General features: G+C 35.1%; 1 protein-coding gene across 1 annotated transcript; it reads left to right on the top strand.

Annotated features, from left to right (window-relative positions):
• Positions 1-7,797: 7,797 nt before the first annotated feature.
• On the top strand, positions 7,798-15,920 carry LOC148843615 (uncharacterized). Its single transcript, XM_088958408.1, has 2 exons — positions 7,798-10,792; positions 15,380-15,920. Exons 1-2 carry the CDS (start codon positions 8,249-8,251, stop codon positions 15,440-15,442), a joined length of 2,607 nt encoding a protein of 868 aa, XP_088814534.1. The 5' UTR covers positions 7,798-8,248; the 3' UTR covers positions 15,443-15,920.
• Positions 15,921-19,486: the final 3,566 nt, after the last annotated feature.

Raw genomic sequence — 19,486 nt, 5'->3', positions numbered from 1 at the left:
AATCAGTTTGGACAGACTCAAGGGCAAGTTCGTTGCCTTCTTCATGTTAGATCTTAATGTCCATGTTGAAGAGTTTTCAGCCCTAGCAAAGGTTGATCACAAAATTAAGGGAAAAGAAAGCTGCAAAGTAGTTTGGCTACCAATCATGGATCAGCCCACAAAATCTCTAGAACAAAGTGTTGTTCAAGTAGCTGCTCATATGTAAGGGTGGCGAGTTTTGACCCAACCCATTTGACCCACGCAACTCACTTGAAAACCACCCATACCCACCCATATATCTTGTGGGTCAATATGGGTTGAGCAATCCTTTTGGGTCAGGAGAAAAGGGTTGGTTTAGGGTGGTCATGGGTATCCATAGGGTCGTGAATCAATGATGTTTAGGGTTTGAAAGTTGAATAACTCTCTGCCTTTGCATCAACTCTCTTCCTTTCTCTCTCTCATCTACATAGGTAGCTCAATTCGGGGGTTCAGATCATTGGCATGTTGAATCTCTCTCTCTCTCTCTCTCTCTCTCTCTCTCTCTAATCTATACAAATTGAAGTAGAACACAAAATGGTCAAAAGGAATGAGGGTCATTGGAGGCTCATATTTCAGAAACTCAGATAGTTGAAGGGAGTGGTCAAAATCATTTCTTATAATTTTTATAATTTTTCTTTTTCTTCAATTTTTGATTTTTAGCTAAAACATGTAATTTTCTTAACTTTTACCATTTTATGAATTATATATATACCGAATGTTTTTTAATAATGGCTTTTTGGAGCTAAAATGGTCACTGTCTATTTCTATGGAGGTCATGATCGTGATTGGATAAGATCATAAGAAAATTTGTTGAGGGTTTGGCGTTAGCTAGTTAGAAAAAAGGCCATTTTTGGAGCTAAAATGGTCACTGTCTATTTCTCTCTTGAGTAAATTATTTAAGATAACCTTATAAATACTTAATGGTTGTTTGGGGTGTGTTTTGTTGGCTTTTGGGTCTAAGATTGTTATAGGTTTTGGATTAGTTACTATCTTGTGGTTGTTTTATTTTGTTGTCTATGGCCTTTGAGGGAGTGTGATCGGGTTGGGAGTGGTGTTTTGGAAGTTGCCAGGCATACTTCTTATTGTATACTTAACCTTTTTTTGAAGAGTAAAAGTAAAAAATTTACTAAAGAGGGAAAACAATGGGGGGGGGGGTTGAGGAAGTAGCACAAACACCAAGACAGATCCCACGATGATGGCATCATCGGTTCTGATGCCAGGAGATGTTCTCAATATACGGTGGGGATGTGTTGTGGGACGTTGTCGGGCAGAGATTATGTGAACTCCTCCTTGCATTGTTCTGTGTTTTGGGTTGATGAATACACATTGTGAGAGAGAGAGATTTGCTGGTAGAAATGTTATGAAAATGTTTTGAATTGATTAATACAAATGGCTATTTTTGCAAAAATATCAAATTTAATGTTTCTCACACGCATGCATTTTGGTTATCTGAAATGGAACTCATGACTCATATACATTATATACAAGGTATAATGAGTTTATATATAAAAAATATTAAAAATTGCAATTTAAAGCAAAAAAGGGTTTCTTCACAAAAATAGAGGGGTAATGGTGCCTTGGAACATATAGATCTTGAAAATTTACCCAAAATAAAAAAACACCTCAATCGGACATTGGAGTGCAAAGTTATGGCCTCCAAAAGTTTGCATGCATTGAGCCTATAACCTAGTGACTAGGTCAAATGGGTCAATAGTTGAACCAGTCAAGTTGGAGTTAGATGGTTTTTGATCGATTAATAGGTTTTAATACAACTAGACCTCGAAATCCTGGCTGAGTGATAGTCCAAATGGTTCAACTGGTTAGGTCATTGGTGGTTTGAAAACATTGCTTACTTGATTAGATTCAATTCCACCTTGTCCTAAACTGATTCAAACCCGACCCAAGCCATATATTAAATTATATACAATGTAATATATTATACATATATATTAATTAAGTATATATTATACTTCTATATATATATGTATATATACAAATGTATCAAATGCATATAATATTAAATAAATTAATATTATATGTAATATTTTCAATAGGTTTCTTATAATTAAGTCCATTAGGTCAGACGAATTGTCTCGAGAACTAATCAGTTTGGGTCTTGGTCTAGAATTACAAACCCTATCAGGTTTGGTTTGGTTTGGTTATGGGTCCTTAAAAATTATGGTCAGGTTGGTTCCAGTTCTACTTGGACCCAACCCAAATCCAATCCATTGATGCCCTAATTGTAGGGCTATCAATTGGTCGGGCCTGATCAATAGACCCGAACTGATTGGGCCATTTTTGGTTCCAGTTCCTGGAACCGATGAGTTGGTTCCAGGTCTTGATATAGGGTCTCGATTACTATCATTTCAAAACCGGTTCCACCTTGTACTAAACTAATTCAGTCCCGATTAAATAATGTATATATATTGTTTAATATATTATACATTGTATATAATGTATAATAAATGAAATTATATATATACACGATACGTATAATTTATAATGTATAATATATAAAATCTTTAATATATATTAAACATATATATTTATTTTTTATTTATTATAACATGGTTTGTCGAGTCAGACTCAATTTTCTTGAGAACTGAATGGTTTGGTTTCGGGTCCCAAACTTACAAACCCTATGGGTCCGAGTCCTCCACATTTCATGTTGGATTGTTCTGGTTCTAGTTAGTTTTCGACCCAAACTCAACCCGTTGATAGCCCTTCCTAATTGGCTTGATTTCTCGAACTATCTAAACCATCACACAACCATGATTTCGGGTCTGATTCTCTCAAAATCCGATAATTAATAAAAAATTATTTGACCTGGATGGTTGAACCATTGACACATTCAACCCAATGATTGGTTTGTGGGTTGCACACTAAGTGTATGCAAACTTCCAATGGGTCATTGGCTCCTTCACACAATATTTTTGCAAAAAACAAAATCTTTTTTGGCCTTAAATAATAATTTTTTATTTTATAAGAAAATTAAAATTAATAGATCTTATGTTTTCAATATATGTTATAAAAATAAAATTAAAATGTTGTGGATCAGGTTGGGTCAAAATTAGGTTGAACCCTATTGAGTTGGGTCAAGGTCAAAAAATGTATCTTATAATAAGTTGGCTCAGGTTTGGTTTATGTAGGAACATTAAAGAGAGTCAGGTTAGGCAAGGGTTGTCAATGGGATAGATGTGCCCAACAAACTCAAACCATCCAAACAGATTCTGGTTCCATGATTTTATCAAGATTAATAATTAAGATAGTTTTGGTTCTTTCTTGTTCCGAATGGTTTCACATTTTATGCTATAAATGGTAGATTTTATGGATAATAAATGAGATAATATTAGTTAAAAAGATTCGTTTATTAATACACAAATAATTTAGTATATTTTATAATTATTATTAAGCTTATATTATCAAATTTTAAAGTTTAAATTATTATTTAAATAAACAAATATAGTTTTTAGTATATTTGGATCTATCAAGTTCAAACCAATAGACCCAACTATCAATTGGAATGGTTATGGGTCTATAATTTTGGCCCGATTAACAATCCGTTTGAGGTTGCTTCTACCTAGACCAAACTTGTTGGCAGCCCTAGGCTAGGCTAGTTTGGGGCAAAGACATGCTAAACCTAACCTATTATTGACATCCCTAGCTTTAAGCAATCCTTCAAGATTAATTAATTACTTAACTGAATATGATTAGTCTAGTTAATTAATTGATAGTTACTAATAAAATAAAAATATATATAATGTAATTTGTTATATATATATAATATATATATATATATATATATATATATATATACACACAATTGCTTACGCAATAAAAATAATATAATAAAATTCAAAATAAAATTATATATATTAATATATTATATAATTATTATATATTATATACACAATACATAAATATATATGGGTCGGGCCGCAAGATGTGGCTGGCACGACCCGCTCAATCGTTTCATGTTGTGGTGAGGTGAGGGAAAAATGGCATGATTTACACCTCTAGGTAGAGATATAATTTCTTGCGACATTTGTAAAATAAATGTTGTCAAAGATTCATTTTTAGCATCATCTTGCAACGATCTAAGCTAAAAACGAATCACAACAAGTTGCACTTCTCATTGGCTAGGCGCTATGGTCCAAATACCGAGACGGAGACGATCAAGCGTGGACACTGGGATGGAAAAGGATTGTATACTATAGATGTCTCGGTCAACCTCTTTTCTTGCCGTATAGGTTCCGCTCACAGGTTGTAAAGACTTTGCAAGTCTAGGTCAAAGTCTTCATCTTTTTATAATTTTTTTTCTTTCAATTAGTTGCCACTCGTAATAGTCAGGTTTTTGTGTCTTTGTCCTTCCAAAACTCTTTATCGCTACTTACTTGTCAAGGCCTGGTTTGGTCTAATTAATTAATATGCATGATTAATACATCTTTATATTAAATATATATATATATATGGAAAAATTTAATTCATTTTTATTTAGTTATTTACTCTTAGCCAACATTTTAAAAAACGATATGAAATTGAAACTGTTCTGGCCATCGGTTTCTAAGTTTATGGTTCAATCATTCAGTTCAAACAGATAGTCTATTCTGACAATAAAAGTTTAAAAAAATAAAAAATTGCCAAAATTGTTGAATGGATTGGGGATTTGACCACCCGGGTCAATAGGTTGTTGACTGATTCAATGATTTTTGACCAAGAACCAGGTTTCAAGAAAAACGGAACCATACCTATACAATTCCCGGGCTAAACGATCCGACAATTGGCCCAAAGACAGTTCGAAAACCATGCTCTTAGGTGTTTTAGTGATTCTTTGTTTTGGGAATTTTCGTTTTATGTATTTGGGTCTGTCTTAATACAAAAAGTGGAGTAGATGATTGGTTTCTTCATAAACTTATTCTGATTTCAATCCAATCTTGAGAGATGTATATATGTTACTCAAAAAAGAAAACAATTCACTTGGGAGTGGACTCATCCGTTTACTACAAGGTAAAAATAAATCAAGACGTGTAGAAGGGATTACAAAACCAAAAGTTTTACTCCTGCTTCCTTCTTCCTTGCTTGTAATTTATACACACTTGCTGGCTTGCTGCAGCTCAAATTTCCAATCTCTTAGAGCCATAACTGCCTGGTTATGAATTATGATCATGGGGAAGATTTTTCTCATCCCTATTGTTACCATATTATGCTTATGCATGCCATGGCTAGCCTCAGCTTATTCCTCCAACCTTGCTGATCAATCCGCTCTGCTAGCCTTCAAAGTCCGGACCTTGATGTTTGATCCACACAACCTCTTGGCTGATAACTGGACTACCAACTCCTCCTTCTGTGATTGGATAGGTGTTTCTTGCAGCCACCGCAGACAAAAGAGTCACCGCCTTAACACTTGCCAACATGGGCATCGGAGGGGTCATAGAGCCACTTCTCTGCAACCTCTCCTTCCTCGCAGAACTTGACCTCAGAAACAATAGTTTCCATGGACACTTGCCATCTGTTAAGCATGTTACATTATTCACCCATAACATATGGTGCCTAATTGGCCATAGGAACCATCATAACGGCCCTTACGAAGAAAATTTGTGAAATCATAGTTTTGATTGGCCTTACCCTACATAGCATGTTTATGTCTCATGACCAATTCCATCATCCATTAAATCGTATTTTTGGTCGAGCCAACCTTGCCTAATGTGTCTAGGTCTCAGGACTAATTCTGTCATTCATGAAACATTTCATGGCCTATCAAGGTGTCAAGACCATTTTTGCCATTTTTTAAATGGCATGTTGATGTGTCAAGACCATCCTATTCCGTGATCCATCAAATGGAGTGTCAAGGAGTCAAGAACATTTCTTCCATATTCTAAATAGATTTCCACATCAACCCTTATAAATAGATTTCTATCAAATGAAGTGTCAGGTGTTGGGACCATTTCGAATTCGATTTGATATTTGACAAATACTGAAAATCAATGTTCAAATTCAAATTTGATTAAATATTCAAATATTTAATTTGATTCCAATTTGACCGATTAATTATTTTATGTAATTAATAAACATATACAATAAATTTTTTGTTTATATAAAGTATATAAATATATAATTTAAGTATTATATATAAATTATATAAAATTTTTAGATATTTCATATATTATATATAAGAATTAAATAATTAGTCGAATTTGGATATTTATCAAAATGAATCAAGTCATATCTAGAATCGATTCGATTACTTAAATGGTATGTATAGGATATCCAAATTTGACTGGTTGTGATATTTGAATTTTTTAATTCAATTCGATTATATCAAATCTTAAACTCAAAATTGTTTTTAGAAGATCAAATATAAGCAGTGTTGTGAACAACAAGCTTTTGATAATTCTTTTGTACGGAATTGGTCTTATGAATACCGATCACACATAGTTAGGCCTATCAATGATACCCGAAAATTCGAGGCCTAATCCAATATCCAATCCAATTATCTCAGATTTGGATGATGTATTTATGTAATCATATTCGGATTTTAGAATCTACATTCGATCCTATTAAAATTTGAATCCGATTATATTATAATATTTATTGATTTTTAATATATAAATTTTATATAATTATGTTCAAATTATAAAATATATTTTATATATTATATTATATATGAATTTATGTATAATAAATTCAGTATGTTATATTTATATTAATTTATTATATATAAAAGTTGAAAAGTAATTAAATTTTTAATTTCTTTTTGTATTTTAAAAGATTAAAGCAGAGTTGGATTAAACCCATGTTTGAGGCAAAACCATTTGGATAGAAATTTGAATCCGAAGTCTTCAAATCCAATTGAATTGAGGATTGGATTCAGATGTTAATTTTCAATAATTGGATCGGATTCCAATTTTGCTGAATTTGATCTGAATCGCATCCGATTACAACCCTACGTGTAGAAGCCCAGTTCCTAAATGCCCAGTAATGCTTTCTTATGGAACCAGTATCATGAAAATATGAATTTGCTTATTTTAGTTGCTGATATCAAAAGATTGTCTGTTATCACGTGTGGATAGAAATTTGATTAATTTGTTCATAAAAAATAAGTCAATTTTATTGTGGAACACGTTGAGAGAAGTCTCCTTGGTGAATGGTAAGATCCAAATTAATAATGGGAATGCATAAAGGAGTATGAAAAGGGTATTTCGGCAGAAAGGGAACGCACATAGGACCCAAATTAGCCGGTCATGAAAGGAATTTGCTATGATTCACGATTTTAGCTCTGATGTGAATCATGTGGTACCAAAATTGATGTGAATCATGGCTTTAATTGCGATGTTGTGAATCACGTCATTGAATCCATAGAGATACACTGCAGCCCAAAATTCTGAAATTATATCCCCTCATTGAATCTATAGTGGGGTTAAGAATTCTTGGGTGGGCTGAAGAGTCAATTCTCCCTTAATGTATTGTTGTGGCCCCACCGGCCAAACCAAGGTACATTGCCGTAATGTGAGAGTGGGTCCCACCGCCCACAACAAGGTCATTCCCCCCTTAGATGTATTGTTGTCATAACTGTACAATGTAATAATTGTACAAGGCAGAAGGAAACATGGAATCATCAAGGTACATTGGCTCAAACTCGTCATGTGGGAGTGGGCTCGGTTCAAAGGGCTACAAAACAAAACGCCTACTGTTGATTACGTATTGCAGATGGAGTCATGATCATGTTTGTTGCTTGTATCCTATTTATTTATTTATTTATGAGAACACACTTAAGAAGTACAGCAGCTCAAATTTCCAAACTAGCTATGATCATGGGAAAGCCTTTTCTCATCTCGGTTGTTACGATTCTACTATGCTTGTGCTTATCAATTATTCCATTGCCGTGGCTCGTTACAGCTTATTACTCAAACCTCACTGATCAATCCACTCTCCTTGCCTTCAAAGCCCGGATCTTGCTCTATGATCCTCACAACATCTTGGCTTACAATTGGACCACTAATTCCTCCTTTTGCAACTGGATGGGCGTCTCTTGCAGCCACCGTCGACAAAGAGTCACCGCCTTAAAACTTGCCAACATGGGCATCGGAGGCACCATTGAGCCACGACTCTGCAACCTCTCCTTGCACAACTTGACCTTAGCAACAACAGTTTCCAAGGACACTTGCTCAATGGAATTGGCCAGTTGGCTCGACTGAGACGAATCGACTTGTCATGGAATCAGTTGGATGGAATGATTCCACCCAACTTATCAAACTGCCGGAAGCTTGAAGAAATTTCACTCTCAGTCAACCAATTAACTGGTGGTGTGCCAAGAGAGATTGGAATGTTGCCTAATCTTCGTATCTTAGCTACTACAAATAATGGTCTGAATGGCACTATCCCAGCTTCCATGGGCAATTTATCTTCGCTACAAGTGCTTGCATTTCGCACCAACAACCTACAAGGAGGTCTTCATAACTTGCGGGAATTAGATCTGGGAAATAATCATCTAACAGGTACCATTCCTTCCACCATATTTAACATCTCTAGTCTGCAATATTTGGACCTCACAAGCAACAGCATATATGGTGGTCTTCCGATGAATATTGGATATAGCTTTCCAAACCTTGGAGGGCTTTATCTTGGTATGAATCAATTCAGCGGCCAGATTCCATCTAGTTCAAGTCAGTGTGGAAGGCTTCAAGTTCTATCTTTGCGTGCCAACAATTTCACTGGAAGCCTTCCCAGAGAAATTGGGAGCTTGTCAAACCTTAAGCACCTAATTGTCTACCAAAATTCACTCACAGCTACTATTCCTCCATCTATTGCTAACCTTTCAAATCTGGTGATTCTTGATTTGAGTGAAAACTACCTGGTTGGTAAAAATATTCCACGAGAATTGGGTTATCTGCAAAATCTGCAATGGCTGAACCTTAGAACATGTAGTCTTACGGGATCAATACCAGAAGAGATTTTTAACATTTCAACTCTTGAAATGGTTTACTTAGGTTATAACCGTCTGTCTGGGCATCTTCCTTCAAATATGGGACATTCGCTTCACCAACTTGAAAAATTGAACCTAAACAATAACAGCCTCGGTGGGCCAATACCTGCTTCAATCTCAAATGCTTCCCAATTAAATTTTCTGGCCCTCTCTAGAAACTCATTTAGTGGAACGGTGCCCACATCGTTGGGGAATCTGCAACAACTCCAAGTTCTCACCTTAGCGCATAACCAACTAACTAGTCAACCAGATACTCCAGAACTGCTGTTTCTCAGTTCACTAACAAATTGTAGGTTCTTGCAAGTTTTGAACGTAGATGCTAATCGGTTGAATGGCATCCTTCCCGAATCTATCGGGAATTTATCAGCTTCCCTTATAGCACTTGCATTAGAAGCGTGCCAAATTAGGGGAAGTATTCCCAAAGGGATTGGTAACTTGAGCAGTTTAATCGGTTTGGGTTTAGATTACAATGACATCAGTGGGACCATTCCATCAACGATACAAGGGTTAAAGAAGCTTCAAGGTTTATTCCTCGAACGAAATAACCTACATGGATCCATACCAAATGCGATATGTTCCTTGACACGATTGGTAAAATTGAAACTTTTTGGAAATAAACTCTCTGGACAAATACCCAACTGCATAGGGAATCTCAGTCAACTACAAATGTTCTTCGTACAGTCCAATATTTTCACATCTCCAATTCCTCCAAGCCTCTGGACTATTCCAAATCTCTTAATTCTGAACATGTCAGAAAATTCCTTCCATGAGAATCTACCGGCAGCAGTGGGAAAATTGAAGACCTTGGTTCAACTAGATATATCTGGGAATCAGTTATTTGCCAGCATTCCAAGTACCATAGGTGACCTCCAAAGGTTAAGTAATTTGAGCTTGTCACGAAATTCATTTCAAGGTCCTCTTCCAGAATCAATGGGTAAATTGGTGAGCTTGGAATTCCTGGATCTATCTTTTAATAATCTGTCAGGCAACATTCCCAAATCGATGGAGAAACTTTCCCTTCTCAGTTATTTGAATCTTTCACATAACAGTCTTCAAGGTCAAATTCCAAGTGGAGGGCCATTTTCCAACTTCACAGCAGAATCTTTCCTTGGGAATGAAGCACTTTGTGGCTCATCAAAATTGGGAATTCCAATCTGCCCCATTTATTCTGTTGCAAAGGGAAAGACAAAATTTCGTCATCAGCTTAAATTTGTTCTTCCCATAATTGCTTCCTCTGCAATCATTTTTGCTCTCTTGTTTCTGCTACTAAAACGTAGAATGGAAAAGAAGAATATTTCGGCAAGTGTCGATTCATTGCATGCAATAGAGCATAGAATGATTTCCTACTATGAGCTACTGCAAGCAACAAACAACTTCCATCATGGAAACTTACTTGGAACAGGAAGTTTCAGTTCAGTATACAAAGCTACATTGTCTGATGAAATCATTGTTGCTGTGAAAGTTTTGGATCTGCAACTTGAAGGGGCAATTAAGAGTTTTGATGCAGAATGTCAGGTGTTGCGTAATGTTAGACATAGAAATCTAGTCAAAGTAATCAGCAGTTATTCCAATCTTGATTTTAGAGCTTTAGTCATGGAATATATGCCACAGGGGAGCCTTGAAAAATGGCTTTACAGCCAGAACTATTTCTTGAATCTCCTCCAAAAAATAAATATCATGATTGATGTTGCCTTAGCGCTGGAGTATCTACATCACAACCAATCGGAGCCTGTGGTGCACTGTGATGTGAAGCCTAATAACATCCTCCTTGATGAAGACATGGTAGCTCATGTGGGTGACTTTGGCATTGCAAAGATATTAAGGGTTCTACTTCCATATATATAATATATATCATTAATACATTTTTATTAGTATAAATGCATAGCCTATATATATATATATATATGTAGGTATGTATGTTTGGTTCCTTGTAAATCATCATCATCATTGCTTATTATATTTTTTCATTTGCCTAACAATCAAAGGTCGAAGACTTCAATCTTTAATCCAAGGGTCCGGTTACCGGGTTGAGCGGTTGGCTCGTTTTGGAAAAAAATAAAAAAAATAAAAAACAATCAAAACCGTTTGAATGGTTCAAATGGTTCAAACAATTAATCGCCTAGGTCAACAGTTTGTTGACCAAAATCAGTAGTTTTTGGAGAAAATCCGATTTGGGGGAAAAGCAGAACCAGTCACCTGATCGGTTCCCAGTTTTTCCGGTCCAATCCAGTTATGAAAACCATGATCCAAGGTCTATGCTATAACAAGCCAAAGAACTCGTCAATTGAGCCCCAATTAGTTTTATCACTTTATGTAGTACTAGTGAATGACCCCTTACTAAGTATGGGGAATCAGTAATGTTAAATTTACATTATGAAATCAATGTTGTTAAATTTATGGGTTTGACTATGGCATGGAAAAGATATAATATTTGAAAAACTTTTAACTAGTAAATTGGAATCACGTAGTAGCCAATCAGGTGTTATTTATCAAAATTCATGGGTGGATTTTGATTGGTTAAAACTCTTTCCATACCATATCTTTTCCGCATCATAAATTTTCCCTAAATTTATATTTATTAATATTTTAAATAATTATTAAAATTTTAAGAAATATTTATTTCAAAAAATAGCTTTTCAATAATTATTAGAATATGGATAGCTTTCTTTTGCTATAATATAAATAAGGTTATGATTAACTAAGATTGATAGAATATAGACAGAAGTGGTCGTGGATAACCACTTTTGCATTTTCTGCATTTTTTCATGAATGAATTCAAAATGATAATAGTGGGTTGTGGGTCAAAAAATGCCATGTGTCTAGCTATCCAGAAAAATGAAAAGGTCATGTGTCTGAATGGTGGGGGGTTGTAACCTGGCAGTGGGTTGTGGGATTTAGCATGAATTTTTTAGAAATTGCCACGTGTCTAGCTTTCTAGAAAATGAGAAAGCCACTTGTCTAAATGGTGGTGGTGAGTTGTGGTCTTTAACAACTTCTCAAAAAATGTCATCCCTCTAAATTTGAAAAAGCCACGTATGTGAATGGTGAGGGTTATATCCTGAAAGCCTTCCTTTAATATATATATATTAGATGTTTGTGGGAAGAAGAACAATAGGAAGAATGATGTGGTCCCACTTTATATATGAAAGATAATGATAGAATAAGAAAGGTTCGTTGGAGAGTACATAGGTACCCATGATCCAACTAGATCTGTTGCTCACTGTGCCATGTATAATAGGCTATATAACCATTCTCGGATAAATATGCCAGTATTCTATACACATGGGGCACAACATAGCCAGCAATAGATCTTAGAGTGTAGTTAGAGTTGGTCACTTAACATCCCTCTCAAATTAAGGCATGATATTATGGTGGCCACCAGATCTAAGGCTCATTTTGGAAGGAGTACAAATACAAATATGTAGAGTGTAAAACCTTACATTTTGTATTATTTTTTATGCATTTGTACTTTACATATTTGTATTTGTACTCCTTAAAACTGAGCCTAAAATGCATATGCTTATAGCGCAATTGGTTTAGTTTATTATTTTGGGTGCATTCTACAACATGAAAATTTTTGTTTTCATTTGTTTTTGAAATTGACACATCAGAAAAAATCAAAAACATGTTCTTCAACTTTGTTTTTGTTTTCAAAGGGGAAAACAAATAGATTTTGTTTTAAAAATCAATATATGTTTTTGGGACAAACAAAAAAATAGTTGTTAAAATAAAAACCAAATTTTCTAGTATAGAAATTATATGATTTATAAAATATTATGTTTAAAAGCATGTTTTTGAAACCAGATTCGAAAACATGTTTTTTGGTTTCAGTATCAAAAACAAAAAACACATACACAACCAAAAACATGTTACATGTGTTTTTGTTCAAGGAAACAACCTATTTTCAAATAAAATGGTTTGATTTATTTTTGAAACCAGCAACAAGAAAAACAATCCACATTGTAGGATGCCCTTTAGTTAATGTCTTGACAAAAATCTAACAGGTCTTCCATTTGATGCAATAATTTGAGGATCTTGAATCTTAAGTTCTGGGCCCAAATAATGTTGATTTATTACGATAAAAAGGAAGTCACCTTGATGCCTTTCCGGCATCATATATTTTTCCTTATAAACATAAGGATTTTTTTTTTATCAATAGCATAAGGTGTTCCTATCCAACAGTACATAAGCTTAGCAAGGTAAGCTTAAGCAAGTTTCCTAGGTTGCCTAAGGATTGAGCCAAGTTTTTCGCTTAAGACAAAGTTTGCAAACCCGAGGCAAACTAGGAAATAGGAATTGCTTCGCCCAAATCAGATAGACAATCCACAAGCCCAAAAGCAGCTAATAACATATATATTGTACAATCTTAACATAGAGATTGAACTATACCCCAAATTTTTATCTTTTTGCAACCCTTTTTATTATAACTATGTCATGTACTCCTATCTAATATGAAACTTGAACATTTCATCACATTTGCATTCATTTGTATAACAAAATTTTGCACCATTAGTCCGGTAAAAGCATATCTGTTTGTTTTATTATTCTGTTAGATATAACCATTTAAAACATCTGAGAGGGGAGATATTAGTCCATTTTAAAAAGACAAGGTCTTAGTATTTAGCAAAAACTGTCGGGGAGGTGTAAGAATTTTACCTTATTAAAAAATCAATTTTGAGTGAAAAGATGTATTGATCAACATCAACTTTTCTAGCTATTTCTTTCTTATTTCAAAACCGATATTAATATATATCTATGGTAAGGTCATTCGATTTTAGTCAGCTTACAAATGTCCAATGTGAAATTAATCCAACTTGGTTAGGTTGGGAAGTTATTGAACCAAAGCTGACAAAAAATAATAGAAAACCGACCAACTCGAGTCAAGTTGATTAGGTTAGTCAGTTTTATTATTTTGGTGAAAAATATTAGCTGAAATTAATTATTATTTTTTTGTATTATAAAAAATTTATTAAAAGCAATATACAAAATATAAATAATTATTAATTATTTAAAATTTTAAAAATATAAAACAATTGTACTCTTATGTGTTTTTATATTTTAGCTTTTGCTTAACAAATGTCATTCATTGCACAGATCCCCATGGTAGGTATGCAATTTAGGCCATGTTTGGTTCAATTCTCATTCTTGCCCAAAACGAAATTCTAAAATGGAAAAGAATGGGTAAAAATAAGTAGAATGAGAGAATATTGCTATGAACCATATGATTTTTTCCTAGAAATGAATTCTTTTCAAACTGACAAGTGTCCTATGCTACTCATTTTCATTCTTCAAAAAAAAAATTGTGCCAGTACTTTTGTAAAAGAGCTTTCATAAAAGTGCTTTCATGTACTTTATAAAAGTACTTTCATAAAAGTGCTTTCATAAAAGTACTTTCATAAAAGTTTTTTTATAAAAGTACTTACGTAAAAGTGATTTTACAAAACTGCTTTCTTAAAAGTGCTTCCATAAAACTACTTTTGTAAAAAAGTTCTTTTAAAAAAGTATTTTTGTAAAAAGTGCTCTCATAAAAGTACTTACGTAAAAGTGCTTTTATAAAAGTACTTTCATAAAAGTGCTTTTGTAAAAGTACTTTCACAAAAGTGCTTTTATAAAAGTACTTTTGTAAAAGTGCTTTAGTAATGTACTTTTATAAAAAATGCTTTTATATTCATAAAAGTACTTTTATAAAAAATGCTTTTATATTCATAAAAGTACTTTCATAAAAATGCTTTTATAAAAGTACTTTCATAGAAGTACTTCCATAAAAGTGCTTTCATAAAAGTGCTTTAGTAATGTACTTTTATAAAAAATGCTTTTATATTCATGAAAGTACTTTCATAAAAATGCTTTTATAAAAGTACTTTCATAGAAGTACTTCCATAAAAGTGCTTTCATAAATGCACTTCCATAAAAGTGCTTTCATAAAATTGATTTCATGTAAAAGTACTTTTATAAAAGTGCTTTCATGTAAAAGTACTTTTATAAAAGTGCTTTTGTAAAAGTAATTTTGTAAAAAGCTTTTGTAAAAGTGTTTTCACAAAAGTAAACATCTATGGCAAGTTGGCAACAGTTGTTTAGGTATTGTTTCCTCAAAGAATGAAATAAACAAGATGGGGTATGATTATTTGTCATGCTGCAAGCTAGTCAAATTTTGTGCTATGGGACTAAAATAAGGCCCAGGGCAGTGAGCCAAACATGACCTTAATGGCTCCTAGCTGATTAATCAGTCTGCCTTTTTCACAATTGTAGGGGCTTTTAACTAAAAACTATTTAATGTAATAATTGAAAAGCCATATATATGCCATAATTTCTAAGTTTTTGTTTTTATTCTTGTTTCTTGTTATTAATGCTTTTCCTGGTTGTGTATGGTGCAACTAGAATATGGGTCTGAAGGAAGAGTTTCGACAAGTTGTGATGTTTATAGCTACGGGATCTTGTTGATGGAGATGTTTACAAGAAAGAAGCCTACAAATGAAATGTTTGCTGGAGAATTAAGCCTAAGAAAATGGGTACATATGTCGCTCCCAACTGAAATAATGGAAGTCGTGGACAAAAATCTTATTGATAGAGAAGAAAGTGAGTCACCTATGAAACAACAAACTTTTGTTTCCCAAGAAGTTGCCGCAAGACTTGATAAGATAAAGAAGAAGCTTGTGTTGACATAAAACATTGATAAATGAATATTATGTTTCACTTTGGGCATCACGATGGAAATAAACTGCTGCTCACACGGTAGCATCTCATGGTTATTTGGGGTGAGGAATGTATATCAATCTCTCCTTGTTTTGTTGGCGTCTTATGTTATCATGTTAGTTGTTTGTACCGCACGTCTATATATAGATTAGCTATTTTGGTGTAAACCCAATTACAATTAACATATTTATAATACTATGGAGAAGATTTGTTTTTGAAGGGCTTACATCCACTGCAACCATGGTAACAACACTCCCCTTGCAAACCCTCAATGAAACACAAGCACACTAGTGAAGAAATAAATTCAAATCATCACATTAACTAATGTTTTATTCCTACTATTTTGGGAGAAAGATGGGCCGAATCATGTAAAGGAAACTAGGGGCAGAGTCAACAAGACAAATCCTTAAAGAAAATTGCTTTCTCCGCACCACATACAAGCAAGTCCCTTCCACAACCCAATCACTGTTGATAATGGTCATATCTAATTAACCTTATACCAATGGCTATTTAATATCAAAATAATATTCCAAAGTTGGTGGCACTTCCTTAAATTGACCTAAGGCTACAAAATGGAGGCCCACTAAAAATGGACCATGAATGTACCCTCATTGATATAAAATCTCATAAGATAGTTCAGAAAAGAATGGCCAATCCTATGATATTTGAGCTTGACTCAAAGAGTGTCTACAGTAACAACATTCACTCCATGTAGCATCCTAGTAATTCGTATTAAAAAATCCTCCTAGCTAGAAAATAAGCTCAATTTTCCAATTTGTTTCATTGAAGATGTGGAAATTTCCAATTTTTCACTTAGTTATTCCAATATGCCATGTGTCATGATGTTATTGGAGGGTCAAATCCGCCCTCCTCAATTGCTCCCCACTCTCGAGCCAAGAGTAGCTCGGCAAAGGGAGGAAATTGCTCATTTTGGCCTAAGATGACTGATTCGATCAGTTCATAGTTGTAAGCATTGGTATGATTTACTTCTCAGATCAAAATAGTTTGAGAGTTTGCTGCCTTACGTAGGATCTTGCTGTCTTGATTCTCGGGGCATGAGAGTGAATTCATCATCTCGAGGAGAGGTGAAGCAAGTATCCTAAGGACATCTACCTTATTAGGTATGTAACCACCAAGTGGTTCTGCGATCTGACCATTACCTTGAGAGCGAAGCTTACCATGCTATCCTCAAAAGGGGGGTTCTAACTGCGTGAAAGTTTTATTAGGTCGCTCCACCTAGGTAGACTTTGGTGTAGTGTCACTCAAACTAGTTCTCAAAATAGTAGCCAGTGAGTTCGACGCAGAGCCTAAAACCAAGGTAGAGGTCTACTATGAAGAGATCAACTAAGTTTGCATTTGTCATGGTGCTCAACTGGTATGCCGAATAATTGTTGTATTTTGTCCTCCACTCCATTGAATAAAAGTTTTCTAAGTATGGATTACCCTGAGGTGCCAAATTGTATGCACACCGATGAGGCTAAATGCAAACTACTTTTTTATTTTGCCCATGCCAAAGAGGCAACTCGGTATATGCCTAAGCTGACATGGATAATTATGGATTACTAACGAAGTGTCGGGCTGACAAGTTAGGCTCTAATAGGAATTACTCGATCTCAATGGACACCGAAGTGAATAGATGTTGTAGGGTATGTTCTCGTCCTACCTACACACAAGCCACTTTTTTATTTGTCCATACTTAAGAGGCGACTGAGTCTCATGTGGTGTTAAGGTCTTTTATTAATTTGACACCTTAGCCCTTAGGCTCTAGAAGTGATTCGCAGTTCACTCTTCTTATCCTTATTTAGCCTATGTGCGACCTGAATTTTCCACCTAAGTGGGTGGTCATTCTGTAGTAATTTCTCATATGGCTACTTCTACGTCATCCAGTGGGATTATCTTCTTGGGTGAGTGCTTGCGAGACCACAACGTACATGTTTAACCCCACTTGTGAGGGCATAATGTTATTGTTGGTGTGAGTCAGCAATTCAGGGCCACAATTGCACTGGGAGCTCAACCTATAGGGGCAGCACTACTAAATTTAGGTCACCAGCTCATACGAGAACCTTGGAAGGCTCGACTTGCAAGGGCATCCATGCAATCCGTTGGCCACCAACTCCCATGGAAGCCACAAAGAGCTCATCTTGTAGAGTCAAACTTGTGAAACAGGGCTGATGAGGCCTCGTCCTAAGTAACTACTATTGAAGATGAGTTGAGGATGTTATACTATTGTATTCATCGAGCTTTTCCCATGCTTTAATCCTGGGGATCCTGAGTTTGGCTTGAACTTGTCTGCTTGTCACAGGGGAGCTCTCCAAGTTCATCATAGGTGTTTTTGTCCCCTAGTAATCGGTATTCATTTTGGGTGTTGATGCTACTCAAAAGTGCCTTTGAATTCATAAAAAATAGAAATTAGAAAGTGAGAACTTTAATTTCTAAAAGATGAGATTTTAGCTTTCTAGAAGAAGAGGATTTAGCCTTCCAGAAGGTGAGAACTTAGCTTCTTATAGCATTTCCCACAGACGGCGCCAATTGATGGTGCACGATCTAGCTACTCCTAGTTGGATGGCGATCCGATGGCGAGTTGGATTAATCTACAAAATAATAGATCAGAGAACCCGGGGTAGCTAACCCGACAAGGTTGCTCCAATGCTTAAGTTAGTACTTATGCTATGAATGCAAACTGAATACTGGAGAGCTTGAGTGCTAGTGAGTAGAGTAATTAAGCGTACCTCTCTTTGTTCTCTTCCTTGGGTCTTTGCGGTTGGTGCCTTTATATAAGCATTGTTCAATGTGGGCTTCACGCACTGCATCCGAGTTTTCTAGGACATCGTGCCCAACCGGTCTGAAATCATTGGAGGTAAACATCATGCACATTAACCACACTCTAGAACATTCGGTACGTGGCTAACTTTCAAGAATCATGGGAGTGTCGAGATATACATGCTGAATTTTTTGGCGAACATGTCTTGTAGGTCGCCACCTAGACCTCAGTTAGGCCAGCATGCCCTCGAGGGAGGTCGATCCTTGCATCAAGGTCACTTCGGCCAGTGATGAGGTGCTATAGGTCGGCCTTGAATGAAGTGCTTCTAACCGATCTGAGTTGTTATCAAGGTTGCCAAGTTGGCTATGAAGGTAGATCCCTAGGTCTAGACGAAGAGAAACCATGATCTGGGACTCCAAGTCATTGTTTAGGTGGTGTCTATGTGTCAAATAGTTGTTCCAAGATGCCATATGTCATGATGTCATTGGAGGGCCCAATACACCCTCATCAATTTCTATTCAAACCCATAAGGAAGCTGATACGACAATTGTAGATTTGATTGTCTCTAATCAAATGGAGGAAATATTAGAAACATAGTAGCCAAAAAGCCTGTCCTTGGAAATAAACAATGGTACTCAAAAAGAAACATTGGTGGTGCAAGACAATGTCTCAGTTGCTCCGATTGAATGCACAGATCATACCACTACTATTGTTGAAATAGGTATTTCATTTTTTTTTTTTTTTTGAGATTGAGAATGCCACTATTATGGGAGAGGATGGTGAAACTACTAAGGCCGATCTAGTTTATTGTCAAAGTCCAAAAGGTATTCGATGAAATGCCAATAGAGAATTAAAAAAGAAACAAGAAGATCAAAACATGAAAAAAAATGTTGCTCTTAGAGAAGGAAGTACTAGAAAAACTGAAGTCTCAATTGTTCTCAATGAGGATAATCTTGTTCGGTATCAAGAAACAGAATAAAGAAGGTATCAAAGTCGATAGATAGCCAAAATCTGAAACCTGTACAACCCAT

The sequence above is a fragment of the Nelumbo lutea genome, chromosome 8 (assembly GCF_056320005.1).
Source record: "Nelumbo lutea isolate HS-2025 chromosome 8, American lotus-T2T, whole genome shotgun sequence".
In the NCBI taxonomy this organism is placed as follows: Eukaryota; Viridiplantae; Streptophyta; class Magnoliopsida; order Proteales; family Nelumbonaceae; genus Nelumbo; species Nelumbo lutea.
The sequence above is the reverse complement of the archived record's forward strand: the minus strand, read 5'-3'. Positions and strand labels throughout refer to the sequence as shown.

Excerpts from the sequence above, each read along its gene's own strand:
- LOC148843615 (XM_088958408.1), top strand. The coding sequence starts at position 8,249 with ATGATTCCACCCAACTTATCAAACTGCCGGAAGCTTGAAGAAATTTCA. Across the intron at positions 10,793-15,379 it reads ATGAAGACATGGTAGCTCAT|AATATGGGTCTGAAGGAAGA; the intron begins GTGGGTGACTTT and ends TGGTGCAACTAG.